This window comes from Anser cygnoides, chromosome 1, assembly GCF_040182565.1.
Source record: "Anser cygnoides isolate HZ-2024a breed goose chromosome 1, Taihu_goose_T2T_genome, whole genome shotgun sequence".
Taxonomy (NCBI): Eukaryota; Metazoa; Chordata; class Aves; order Anseriformes; family Anatidae; genus Anser; species Anser cygnoides.
The window spans coordinates 64,209,116-64,223,032 of NC_089873.1; the positions used below are offsets into that span (position 1 = coordinate 64,209,116).

Consider the following 13,917-nt stretch of genomic DNA (forward strand, 5'->3'; position numbering starts at 1 on the left):
GCACAGGGGTGCAGCTTCTGTGGATGCCAGCAGGACTGCACCCACCTATTCCACAGCAGGACTTCCCCTACTGCATCTGGAACCAGTTTGGGCCACAGCTGGCAAAATGTCAGCTCCTGCTGCAGGTGACACAGGAGGAGACATTTTGCTTTTCAGGTCACAAGAAGGTGCCCAAATTAGATTGCATCTGCAGCGTTGGGAGGATGCACTGCTCTGCTAACCACTCAGCACCACATGCACCCAAGGAAAAAATGTTTACCTGGTGTGGCCACGGTTAACCTTTTTTCCTTGCTGAGACGGTGCCCATGGATGAATTCACTCATGGAAGGGGGGCCCCTCAGAAGATAGGATTCTGTGGAAGCGGGATGAGGGGGGGCTCTTAATAATTTCTGGAGGTAGGTCCCTGAAGTCCTGGGATGGCTCTGATCACAAAGGGAAGGTGAGAATAGTCTTGCAGGAGATCCAAGAAAAATACATATGGAAACAAAAGAGTTTTACTTTAATTACCTTTCAAAGCCTCACGAATGACAACATCATGTTAATTTGCTTAACAGGTAAAAAACAACTAGTGTTGCCACCCCATGTCATTTCCACAGCAGAGCACCTTGCCTGCATGGGAAATCCTGGTCCGTATTAGGGGAGGAGGAGATGAGGTTGACTTATATCTCAATATCCTGGAGTCGATATGTACAAGGCTCCCTGAATGTTCTCTGCTTTTTGCATTGTGACTAGAACGTACAAGAAAAAGGAATGATTATCTAGGACTTCTCTAACAGAGAGTCCTTTTCATCTTCAGAACCATGGAGATCCCCACACCTATAGAGCTTTGACAGGACAGTCACAAGACAAGATGAGAACTCACTGCTTGAACAGCAAAATATTTGCATTAGTTTATGAATTGCAGCCATCCCCCTTCGAAAGGTTGCTTGCTCCTTTGCAGAGAAATTGATCTGAGTGAACACATCCATATTCTTTTTGCACTGATGAAGAGCAAGTGAGCACTAGAGCTTAACAAAGAGATGCAACTTCTTTTGTGTTAAGCATTGAAATGCTCACAGAGAACAATCTTTTTTTATTTCAGATGCTCATTATGGAAAACCTTAAGAAAAACTTAAGGGAGAGTTGTTAAAGAAAATACATTCACACTAATATTAAAGACATACAAGATGCACTGAGACACTGACAGATAATAGTTCAAAAACTTTGCATTAAGAAGGAGGAAATAATATTGTGAGTAGGAGGATCAGAATGACATGTTGCCAGGCTTTGAATTTCATTTTCATATCTTCCCCACCTCCTTCTCCCCGAGTGCAAAACAAAAAAATAATAATGTTTACAATTCAGTGAACGACTTTAATGAAAGTCTGGCCACTGCACTGTACTATAAAGATCACTGCATGCATACCTTTTCCTCTGAGTGCCACTGCTGACCAGTAAGTTTGGTTGCTGTGGGCCCTGACTATGCAGGAGGAAAGTGTCTATGGTTGGCACGGTGGCTGATGCCTCCTCACTTACTTTAGGGCTGCCGATCTTGCTCTTTCCAAGCTTGCCTTTGCTGCGTCGGGACTGCTCATGGTCAAATTCTAAATCCTCCAGTCGCTGGGTAAGGGCAAGTTTTTGTTGGATAGCCATGCGCAACAGAGAGTTTAGTGTCTTCTTCTCATCCTCTGCAGCTGCTAGCTGCCTTTGCATCTCATCCAGCTGCGTGACGTATTCATCACACCTGGGAAAACAAACAAGGCAGAAAACTGGGGAACTGGTCCAAGAACCAACTTTACCAGTGATCGTATTACCGGGCCTCAGTTGCAGGCATAGATTTAGATCCAAGCTTTTGCTGAACCTAATCCTGCAAGCAGATAGCCTGAAAACTTCTCTTCCCACTTCGAACGAATACCTACTTGGATCTGAATGCTGAAACTTCCTATTGAGTAGTATAACTTATGTCTAGAATATCAGAGTATTCTATGACTATAACATGTTTCTAATGCACATAACTAGCAAATGGAGGATAGGCTTGGGATTATCCCCAGCTTAACCCATAAATAACATCTTGGAGGGCTGGTTCAGCTAGTAACTCACCATAGATACAGACGTCTACTTATTAGATAGTAGTATTTTCCATACATACTAATATCTACTACATAAACAAAATATTACCCAAAAATGATGAAAAAAGACTAAGTATCTTGTACACTTGACAGATCAGATTTTGTGAAATTAGAAACCTTCATTTGTTTGCCATTGTTAATCGGTTAATGCAGTAATATTCAGGAAGCCCCACACTTGGAATGAGCCTTCTGGAGGTGTGCTCAGATATCAGTTGTCATGGCCACTTACCCCTTTTTAACCCTCAGCCTCTCTTATCTGCATGAAAAACTTTTCATTCTTTTTCATTAGCTTTAGATCTCTGAGACAGATTTTGAAGTAAAACCACCTTTCTGATACGAGTCTGTTAGCATTTAAGATCAAATCCAATTTAGTCTTGCTTTTTAAAAATGATTCAATTAAGTTAACGTGAAGAGCAAGGCATTTCAGAATTTCTTAGTCAATTTTTGGAGTGAAATAGTTTTGGTTTATTAAAAATAGAACCATTTAACGAGTAACAACCAAGAGTGATAAATGTATACCATCAGTGAAATGATTCATGGCTAGCAGCACTATCTAACCATAAGGCATTTGTGGCAACATCTAACATTTTTTCACATTAAATAATACAGATTTCATTAAATCTCCTCCCCACATGTGATCTGTTTAAACCTAAGTAGATATGCTGCGTAATTACAATAGTGTAATGGATGATGATTTACTTTTATCAGTACCATTCTCAGAAAACAAGCAAAGAAAATAATTTTAGGTTTCCTTCTCCAAATGTGTGAAGCAATAAATTTTGAATTATTACAAACTGAGTGATGAAACTTGTTTGTAATTTTAATCTTCTCCTTCAGAAACAGAAATAAAGCATACTCAAAAATTCATACTTACTCTTCACTCACATACACACACATATATATATATTGCACTCTCCTTTTGAATAATTTAGGCACTTTAACTGGAAGCAAAATGACTCAGCCAGCCATAGTTTCAGCTACAGTTACAGTATCATCTTTCTCTACAGGACCTTAAAAAGCGTAAGTCTGTATTTAAGCCCCGAGGAAGAGAGAGATTTCTGAAATATTCTTCAAGTCAACTTGCACCTATTTCTACTGCAAGTTATGAGATGTTTATTGATGTCTTAGCTAGTTTCTTTGATAGAGACATTAGAATAAGCCAGCATTCTAGAAATTAAAATGAATTCAATGAATTCGTTTGAAATAGAAAATGTCTGAGTTAACAGGGTTTTAAAGACTCATTCTTGTAAACAGATGGATCCTGTATCCACCTCCCACTTTTTCTCTCCTGCTCTCCTCTTGTCTAGAAGAGACTTCTTTTCAAATATGCTTGTATTGAAAATTAACAGTAAAAAGTAACATCTGCAGCAACACCTGTAGCACTGTGCCATTAAAGGAATGAACTGTCTTGCTTTAGTATGCCCATAAGCCAATTTTCTTTTTAGAAGATTTTTTTACTTTTTTTCCTCAGGCCTTAAAATATGTTCTTGTATCTAGACATCTGCTTTGTAAAAAGAGCATAACTGAGCAGTTAAGAAACATAACCTCCTGAGGGTGGATACTACTAAACAAGGTTTAGACAAAAATGCTTTTCACTACCTGCTATGAACTCTAACAAGATAGGCTTAGAAATGCGGATATGCTACATGCTGTTAGCTGGCCTCACACTCAAAACAAAAACAATCTCATTAATACAACATTTTCCAACTGTTCTCACTAACTATATGCCCTTCCTAGAAGTCTCCCCACAATAGCAATCCAGCATTCTTGGCAGTTCACTGCAGTGTTTGGGTGGTTCCAGTCATCTGACCTCCACCACAACTCGAAGTTTCCTATTATTTTGCACAAACACATGGACCATTGTCTCTGTGTTTTGTTGCTCAAGCACATATATTTTTTGAGAAATAGTGTTCAGAAAGGCTAAGCCTAAATCAGTCAGATAAAGGCCATAATTAACTTTAGAAACTGCTGAATTAACAGCCTCAGATCTTGAAGTCTGCAGCAGCGAAGGTTATTCCATGTAGTGGGAGGTAGCCACTGCCTGCAGACATGGTCCTGTAATGAAATATTCCCTGATATATGCAAGTGAGGGATAAAAAGAAAAGTGTTTCCAATTAAAAAAGAAAAAAAGCTTTACACACATCCATATTGCCTTTTACCCATACATTTTATAAACATTGGTGAAGTCTCACAGCATACAGAGGAAGAAAAAGGCTAAGAGCTCTTAAGAGAGATGATTTCTGGCATGGTGTGGACCACTGCAGAACAAGCAGGGCTCCAGGATACACCAGAGCTCTCAATGGGTCTTTTAGAAGTGCTAGAGTAGTAGTTCATAACAGAAGTTAGGTTATATCCTCCCGCATCAGAGCTCTGTCACAGTTTCTCCCTTGTCTCATGATGGGTGTAAGCTGCAAGTGACTAGTAAATTATCTTGTATGCTGGTCTTAAGTTTTATGCAGTGTCAAGATTTCACGTTTCTTCTTTCTCCTGTCTCAGAAAGGAAGAAGACAGATGCATAAGCCTGCTTATTTTGTATCCAAGAAGCTTACGTAGGATTTGTCCAGATTTCTCTGTCATCTAGGAACGCAAACCAAATACCAGGTCAGGCCTAGGCATAATTTCGGTCACACAAATCATAGCGGAGCTTGAGCTAAACCCAGAGACATTGACAGTGAGAAATCCTGGCTCTACCACATAAGCATAATTCTTTTCTGCTCATAAATGTTTTCTCATCCAGGATAGCTCCGGGATCTGTCTGTACTTCTTAGTCCATGACTTCAGCACAAATTTTCTTTAAGTATTAATCATAAGAAAACATCTTGGTGGATACAGAATAAAATCAGTACATGTAGTGTCAGGAGGATGGCAATATCTTGAGAAATATTTCTCTACTTTTGAATATCTATTTAGCTTAGGAAAATAAAAAGTATGCAGGGAATCAGTAAAACTAGCTTTCTGAATTCCTTCAGGATCCTTCTGTACAAGCAGTTGTTTCTCTCCTTCAGCATGAGACATTTCATCCCTTCCCCTCTCAGCTCAACCCCTACTCTAGATGGCAAACCTAAAGTTTTAAAGAATCTGCTTTTCATTTGCCCTCTAGAGGAGCACTGGCTGTCAGTCTCACCACCGCACAGCTCACACCATGTCAGTGTCTCGGGGCTGGAGCAAGGGGCAGCAACAGTACGGGCAGGAAAGGCTCACACCATTTTTCTGCACTGGGAATATCAGAAGCAACACAGTAAATAAGTAGACAGAAGCTGTGAATCTGACGGGCACCACGTAGCCCTGGTATCAGGTGGGAATTTAAACTTTGCTCTGCTAACTCAATGCATCCCACCCACAAGCAGCCACAGAACATGACTTCTCCAGCAGAAGCTGCAGCAGCAGGTTTAATGCACCATTAAAACATACCAACAAAAGCGCTGCTATGGAAGAGTCCTCATCGTGGTGTCTACCCCAAAAATTACCACAGATATAAAGACATTGACTTTAAAAAAGCAAAACATTTAGGATGCTTGAAAATGAACAGTTAAGGTGTTTAACAATTAGCTGTTCTTCACATCTGGCAGATAAATTTCATCACTCCAGTTAATTCCAACATTCTGACCTTCTCCAGCTCTCTAAACTTTCCAGACAGATGTTTAAAAGAGTCTAGAAAATGGAACCTCTTTGTCCTATAAAGGTGGTGGATTTTTTGTGGTTTTAAGATCCAAAAGGGCTGGTGTAAAAATGGAGTGATTTAAAAAAGTAGCTGTATCAAGGGTTTGATAACAGTAAGAAGTTTTTATACTTTTGTTTTATTTTTCTTTTGTGAGGTGTGTTTGGGGAAACAGGAGCTTGAACTGTGGTGAGAACATATTCTTGCAGGTCTAAAGTAAATTCAGAAAGGGATCGAGGCTAATGAAGAAGGAAGCTGTAGAGATCAGAACCACAGAGATTTTGGATTGGGAAACAAACAGTCCAGGAAAATAAAAAGAGCAAAAGAGATACAGGCTGGACAGAAGGACTTCTGAGGGGCAGAAGAGAAGATCTGAAGAAAGAAACAGGAATGGAAGGACACACAAGTGTCAAGGGAAAATCACAGAAAAAGGAAGGCTCTTGCTTTCTGCATAGGGAAGCTTTGCAGAAAATTGTTGTCTTCACTATTCAGACTGGAAACACATGCGCTATGCTCTCCTTATAATGTGGCATGAGCTTTAACCAGTGCATATGATGAAGGATCCATACAGTTCATCACCAGAATGAACATCCATTTGAGAGTCAAGTGAACAGAAAAGAATGGGTTATGAAAAAGGACATTGCTCAATCAAGCAGCATGTAAAATCATTTTGAGACCTATAAAACAACTCTACTTTTAGAGAGATATTCTCCCTATAGTACAAATTCAGGAGTAGTATCATGTGATGCAGGATTACCATGGAAATCACTGTTTTATTTAACAGAAGACTATATATATATATATATATATACATATATATATATATATACTGAATGTTGCTATTGTATCAAATGTTACTGCATGGAGAATCTCACGTTCTTCTATTTCCAAACAGGTTTCTCTTCTTGAACAGACATTTATAGTATATTGTCTCTTTATCAATTAAACAAAAGCTATTCCAAATGAAGTACACAGAATGAGTCAATGATTTGAACATTTAGGAAAATTGATTTAATTATGAAGGTCATTAAATTCCAGGGTAGGGAAGGAAAAGCAATATTCTACAACAGAAAAATCTATAGAAGCCCATTGATATGCAAGATGTTGCAGTGAGTGACTTTTAATCACTGTCCCTTCAAGATACTGGTCAAAACGTATGACCTCAAGGAATACATCCATAGGTCCTGCAGTGAGCTTTTAATCACAACTGCATGGCATTTACCAACAGCAGTTGATGCTCTGGGTGGGGTTTATCTCTACTAATATTAGACATTTACAAAGTGGAAATTGGTAACTCAGCAAGCGACACAGATTCCTTTTATAGATGTAGAAGAGACACGTTTCATTGCATCCTACACAAGATATCTATAATAGGCATCTAAACAAATGGCACCCTTTAAGCTTAATTCTCACAGAAAAGATGCTGCTGCCTCCCACCGGCTGTAGGGCATGCCTTAAATCCAGCAGAAGTGTGCACGTTGGATGCATGAATACAGAAAAGAGCATTTAGTACACCAACCTAATAACCTCTTCAGGTACCAGCTTCTAAATCTTTGCAAACTTGTTTTACCTCGCAGGCTGATGATTCAGGCTCCACACAAGGCCCTTGTTTGCTTTATGCTCATGATTCCACACCTCTCTTCGGGAGTTAGTAGCCCTCCAGGTAGCCTTATAGAGTTAGTACATTCATTTATCTCCTGGAGTAATGAGCTTGTAAACAAAGACCACCACGTGCATTTCTAAAACACACACAGAAGTTTGCTTTCCTGAAGAAAATCTCTAGATGGCAATGAAATGAATGGAGCTACCTTGGTTCACACCACCTGATGATTTGGTTCTTCATTTCCATTATGGCACTACACGTACTCTTCCAACGATGAACCTATGATGAATTTGTACACAGCACCAAAGTCACAGAATGTAAATGGCCCCTTCTCCATCCTTCCCACCTCTCAGCTGCTGCTGCTACCATGACTAAGCAACAAAAGACTGAAGAAGGCTGGAAGAGGTGAAATGGCACCCATATAGTGCAGGGAGCACGGGGGAGATGTTGGCATGAGGCATGAAGAAGTTTTATTGCTTACGGACTAAAGCACAAGCAAGAAATCTTCATTGTGTTTGATCACAAACAGGAAGCGGGGGGGGAGGGGGAAGAAAGCATGATATAATAGAAAAAAATGTTTTCTTTGCTAATTTGGGTGGTAAGAATTTATTGATGGAAGCACTGGATCTTCAAAAACAAAATATTTGTAGCTAACTTTTTGAAAAGCACCTAAAACCAAAAGCTCTTCTAAGGACGTATGGGTGAAGGAAAGAAGAGAAATGATTAATAACTGTCCTGTCAGGAGGAACTGTACTACAGAAGGTAAGTGAAACCTTTATCCTGTGTAGAAGTTAATAAATTTGATATTACAGCTGGAGAAAGTAAGAATTCATGTTGGAATGTGAAATTGCAGTGACCTCACAATTATTAGTGCTGGATTACAGCACAGGCTGGTTGATGAAATAGATTTTTCCAGTGGTAAGTACTAAATCTCACGATAATGAAACCATAAGATTCTGAAGATCTTCATTAACCATACGACAGCTTTATGTGACAGAATCACTGCGTACTTCTGAATGTGAATATCAGCCACATAAATCTCCTATTTGATTTTCACTTAAAAAAGCCCTATAAATGCAAATAGACTGACGGTTGATATTGGCATTTATAACACTTTGCTCAAGGTTGTATTGACATTGCTATTCTCCAGCATTATTTTCCAAGACATGCATCCCAGTAGCACTTGAAAGCTTGCAAGTTTTGCAAGCACACACTGTAAGACTCGTTCACCTTCATCCAGCAAACCCCTGACCTTGCACAAAATAATTTCTGTCCCTCCTCCTAAGTACCCAACATACACAGGTATGTCTGTTCTCGCTGAGCACACTTATTTACTTTTACAGTGTTGAGTCAGACAGTGAAATCATTTCCCTTACCTGGTTGCAAACATTGCTCTCAAGGATGAGAAGGTTGCTGCATCTTCCTTCAAAGCCTTTAGTTCATTTCGTAGCTTGGTCATGGTTTCAGTCACCATTGCTTTTTCATTTTCGTACTTATTCTTCAAATTGGCTAATGCCACTTCAGCTGTCTGAAAACACAGACAAGGATATTTGCTTATGACAGAGATATCTGATAACAGCTCAGATGCCATGTTTGATTTTACTTTATATTTCCTTCTCCATTCATACAGCAAAATAAGGTTAGACCTGCACCGTGCCCTTTAATGTCATCTTTTAAGTTGTACTTCATAAAGCCAGGAAAAGGAGAAAGCAGTTCAAAGGACAAAGCCAATTATAATGCACTGGCTACAACTCAGCACCTTAAAAAGGCAAATGAGCAAGTTACTACAGCTTAAGGAGTTGCTACCACATCCTTGAGCCACAAGGTGCATCTCTGACCACTTTGCAAACGGGACACATGGCACATTAGACTCAGCCTTGGTAGCTGCAGGCTGAACCAACTTGGTTTTCCTCATGCTTTCTGCCATGGCTTTCCTTGCATGAGGTGATTGCTAGGATGTGACAGCTGGTTTTCACATCTGAGCACTGGCAGTACCTACTGTTGTGTAAAACTACATTATTCTGTCAGCTTTAATTACTACAAAAAAGAACAAAGAAAGCGTAAATTACAATTTTCACTTAAAAGGAAAGCAAGGCTTTGTAGCCACCTATTTCTTTATTTCTCTGCTTCCTTCTTTCTTTTATTTTGTCCATTTCCTCCACTAGATGTCTTTAATTTCCTGACCATATAATTACATTTTAGTAATTACATTTGTCTTATTTTTGCAAAAGTAGAATCTTTTGTTGTAGTTATGAAATTTAGTATCATTTTTAGTTTATTCAAAATACATACTGTTACGGAGGCTTTACACCTACTGCTGCTATGACATTTTAAATTATTGCCGTTTAAATACCTGAAGAAAAAATGTTTCCTTTTGCATTTACCTAGAGTGGGGGGCTATTATTTTTTCACTTCATTTAGTGCAGAATAAGTTGTAGCATTTCATATCAGCAATCAAGTTCCCCTGTTGATCTTGTGGTTTCTTGAACCATCATCAGGGAAAGGGATTGTGGAAAAACATTATTTCAAAGATGCCAGCAAGGGGATGCTAATGACCAAACTTGGAAACTGATTTTAAACTCAGTTTTCTGAATCTTGCTAGATTTGTCACTGACAATGCCTCTTAAGAAAAGGACATTATTAACATCTCCTACTAAAACACAGCTCTATTCATTTGTGCCTGGGGAAATAGCAGTTACAAATGGCCACATTAAAATAAATTTTCCTTTTTTTTTTCCAATTATATATCCAGCAATAAAGTTTCCTCTACTTTCACACTAGTTTACATTGAGAAATTTTTTAAAATTGTTAATAACTACCTGAAATTTTAAATAGATTTTTTTTTTCATGTCAAACTTGAAACACATCAGCAACACATTGTAAAACAAAACAAAACAAAAGCCACTTAGGGTTTTTGGCAGCCCTGATGACATATGCTTTGGTATAATGTAGGATGGTAGACACCATCCTACGCCTTAGCAGGAAAAAACAGAAATCATCACTTTCTATGTTTCCAACCACGAGCAAAAATTAACACATAAATTAACATGGAGAAGAAAGATTAATTATGTTTAACAAAGACACATTTTTGAAAAGAAATCTAGAACATAGTGAGTCAGCGGACAAATTCCTTCTTAACAGGTATGATTAAATTAGATTAATTTAAGAATTTTCAGGTCACTAATGAGGCAGAAGTGATTTATGAGAGCAGAGCTAGGCTCTATTGCTTAAACTGGGTTCTGCTTTGGCCCAAAGCAAGAATTCAGATGTCTTTGCTCTGCAAGAGGAGTCCAGCCCACTGTCTCTTAACTATGGCAGTTCAAATACAGAATTCACCTATTCAAGATTTTTCCTTTGTTTAGGAATAAAAATGAGTTAAAGAAATGTGCTGTGCCACTTAATGCTAGACTTATAAAAAATAAATTAATTGTTTCAGTATTGGAAGCATACATATTCCCTGTAAGCCCAGTAGTTTACACACAGGGGAACTGTGTACAAGGACTAGAGCTAAATAGTTAACAGGAATCAATGCCCTTTCCTCTTGCCCCTCCAGTTATTCTTCATAACCAAAATTCTCTGTCTCAACAGAAACCAAAGGGGAAAATGTCATTCTGCAGAAATTCATGAGGATCACCTCCTATGCAGAAACTCAATATTCATGTTCTGGCTGGTTGTGCTGATCTAGCAAAACAAAGTTTCAGTGCCTGCAGTTCAACTGGCCTGTTTGCTCCGGCCATTTCTGCACTACCAGAGAAGCGTGCTGGAAAGCATTAAGTATTATAGCTCAAGACAAGGCATCACTTTATCATTGCCTTGTTTTCTGAAGAATTTAGAAAAACGTAATCTTGGTATTCTGAAGTAGGAAAGGATAACACTAATTAATTACTTCTACTTTTCCCATAGACAATCAACAATTTTCTACCCAGTAGGTTTTATGTAGCCACAGCTGAAATTTATTTTCCAGGTATGGTAGAACCATGAGGAAGTGTGTTTTTCCATCACCAATGCCTTAATTTGTTTTATAAGAAAAATTGAAGTTACGTAGAATATAACAAAATATGCATTTTCTCGTAAAACAACAAAGACTTCAACAGTACTTTCTCATTGTTAACCATCTTAATAGGTTCTTTATATATGCCTAACAAGCTTTTCAACATGTTCCTTTGCAGGCTGCCCAGGGTCTCCCTTCTGAAATTCTCCTAAGTGAAGAATCATGAGCACAAGTGCAGTATCAGCAAAGCAAAACTGAGCGAAATGTGTTTTTAATAGGCAAGACAAAGTAGGGGGGACAAATCAGGAGATGCTTCTGCTAGAAATGTGCAGACAGGCAACCACAGCCAGTGGAGCAGAAGGGCATTGCTTCAATGCGATGCTCAGCTTCCTCAATCAGTCCTTGTAACAGCCAGCATGCACCGGTCTGTGCAGATGCTCATGTTACCCAGAGCTCATCAGTTTGGGACCTGGATGCTGACTGAGGCCGAGTGCTGTCAGACTCCTTGGCTCTGAGGATGTCGTTTTACAACTTAGCTAAATCAATCTATATTGGCTAGCTGCCACTGAAAGAATAATTACCCAGCCTTTCTCCATCCCTAACCTTTGCACACTGGATGGTTTTCTTCTGTTTACCACAAACTGGTCTGGGGAGCTGAACAGGCAGAAAATGAGCCTGAAGCACCCTGGAGCCAGGATGCATGATGAGGAGCATGGCTCAGGGTACAAGGGGTGGCTGGACCCTCTCTTGCAGAGTATCCATGTGTCTGGTCACCTCTGCTGCACTGCTAGGCTGTGCTGTGAGTACCATACCCAGGGAGAAGGCAGACTGAAGACACAGCTTCATGCTGTTCTTCCTCCAGCGTAGCCTAAATTATTTGTTTGTTCTTCCTCATAGCCAATCTCCAAAATTGTGCCCACTGCACCATGTGTGTGGCTGTGCCTGGAACCAGCTCTGGGGATAATCTAGGGAGGGAGCAGAGAGCTCCAACAAGTGGACTCCTGCCAGTGTGAAACACTAGTAAGGAAGAGAGCTAGGGCACACCAAGCTCATCACACCTGTTCCCCCAGAACACAATTGCAGAGTTTGGGCCTTCAGGAGTTGAGGTGAACACATACCCAAGGTGCTGCCAGAACTAATAAAGACCTTTTCGTGCCTCTCCTTATCCTTACAGAAGAGATCCATGCTCAAATCCAGCTTCCTAAAGGTTTCCCTCCTGAAATCCATGAACATACCTCATTTTCCCTATATAGATTTCATATTCCAGGAAGACTTTATATCTCATTTACTTTATATTAAGAGTAGAAGAAGCAAACCAAGTAAAAACAAAATGTTGCTGAAAGAATATTAAGTCCTGCTGTGGTATGTACAAAAAAGGAGATCAGCAGCTTGCCATTTTAGTGCAGAAACCACATGTGATAATGAATCTTTCCACCCAGCTTCAGTGTACAAATTCCACTGCACTGTGTCTATATAACAACTGAGCTTTTGTTTACAGATCAGGTGCTGCACATGTGGTGTTACCCAGCCCAGTTATCTGAAGGACCTTTACCGATATCTCAGTTATGGAAGCTGCAGACACCATAGTTATTGCCAATAATATGGATGTGAAAGTCTTCCTTACTCATACAGCTCCTTCCCATTCAATTATTTACCTAGAAGAATGACTGATCATATTTCAGTCACAATTTCAGGATATTAAATTCCCCTCACAGGCAGGTTTGCTCTCTGTAAGTTATTAGAAACCAAAATCAAAACCATTACTGAACTGGTCCTAAAAGTTATTATATCATTAATTTGATATTACTTCACGATTTATGCTCCCTGTTAATCCTAATGTTACTTGGTTTTGCTCTACGGAACTGGTGCTGACACAGTAATTACAGCTACAAATAAACAGATAGATAAATCAAGCTGAAGTAAGCAAGCAAGCTAGCAAGATTTATGTTGTGACTTGCTATCTTGAGCCATTGATTTGTTTAATAATCAATTTCCCTGGTCTTAGCTTTGTGGCTTCTTAGAGCAAATCATGTCCTCTTTTCCATCTTATAATGTTTGGTGTCTTCTATTTCTGGCCCAGCCTAATGCTAAAATGCTGATGTGAAAATATTACTAAAGAAAACACAGCTAGAATAAAAAGAAAGACTTTAGCATCAGATATTGTCAAATGCAGAAAGTTAGGCAACAGCTTATCAGGTTCAAACAGAAATTTATTGCATGTTGTTAGAGATTTAAAAGCTGTAACTGCACTGCCAGAGTGCCCAGCCCACTGCAACAGAAGGAGCAAGAAACAGAGATTCCTTCAGTGCTTTCCTGCAGTCTGGTAATTTCCTGTAGTCAGGCAATTTCCTCTTAGGAGAACTGAACACAGTTCAAGTTTGTTCTTTTTTTTTTTTCTTCCAGTGAGCCGTCTGTCCCTGTACCTGGGTAACAGAGGATGTTAGCACACTGCAATGAAATGTATGGCCAGGAAAGCTGTACATTTTTAATGGAATGTTGCAATACTTCTGATGGTCACTAGATAGCACCAGTGCTTCCCCAATAAAGGGCGTAACTC

At 39.3% G+C, this 13,917-nt stretch overlaps 1 protein-coding gene across 13 annotated transcripts in view; it reads right to left on the reverse strand.

Moving 5' to 3' along the window:
• Positions 1 to 13,917, reverse strand: part of BICD1 (BICD cargo adaptor 1) — a 177,139-nt gene that overhangs the window by 23,109 nt on the left and 140,113 nt on the right. For 5 of the 13 annotated variants that reach the window (XM_013173046.3, XM_013173048.3, XM_013173047.3 and 2 more), the window contains 3 exons: positions 8,746 to 8,897; positions 1,406 to 1,723; positions 260 to 450 (listed from right to left, as the gene is read on the reverse strand). In XM_013173046.3, coding sequence (XP_013028500.3) covers positions 260 to 450; positions 1,406 to 1,723; positions 8,746 to 8,897 — 661 coding nt within the window. Of the gene's footprint in view, positions 1 to 259; positions 451 to 1,405; positions 1,724 to 8,745; positions 8,898 to 13,917 lie in introns of those variants that run through there. The other 8 variants (XM_013173055.3, XM_048058631.2, XM_013173060.3 and 5 more) reach the window with 3 other exon arrangements.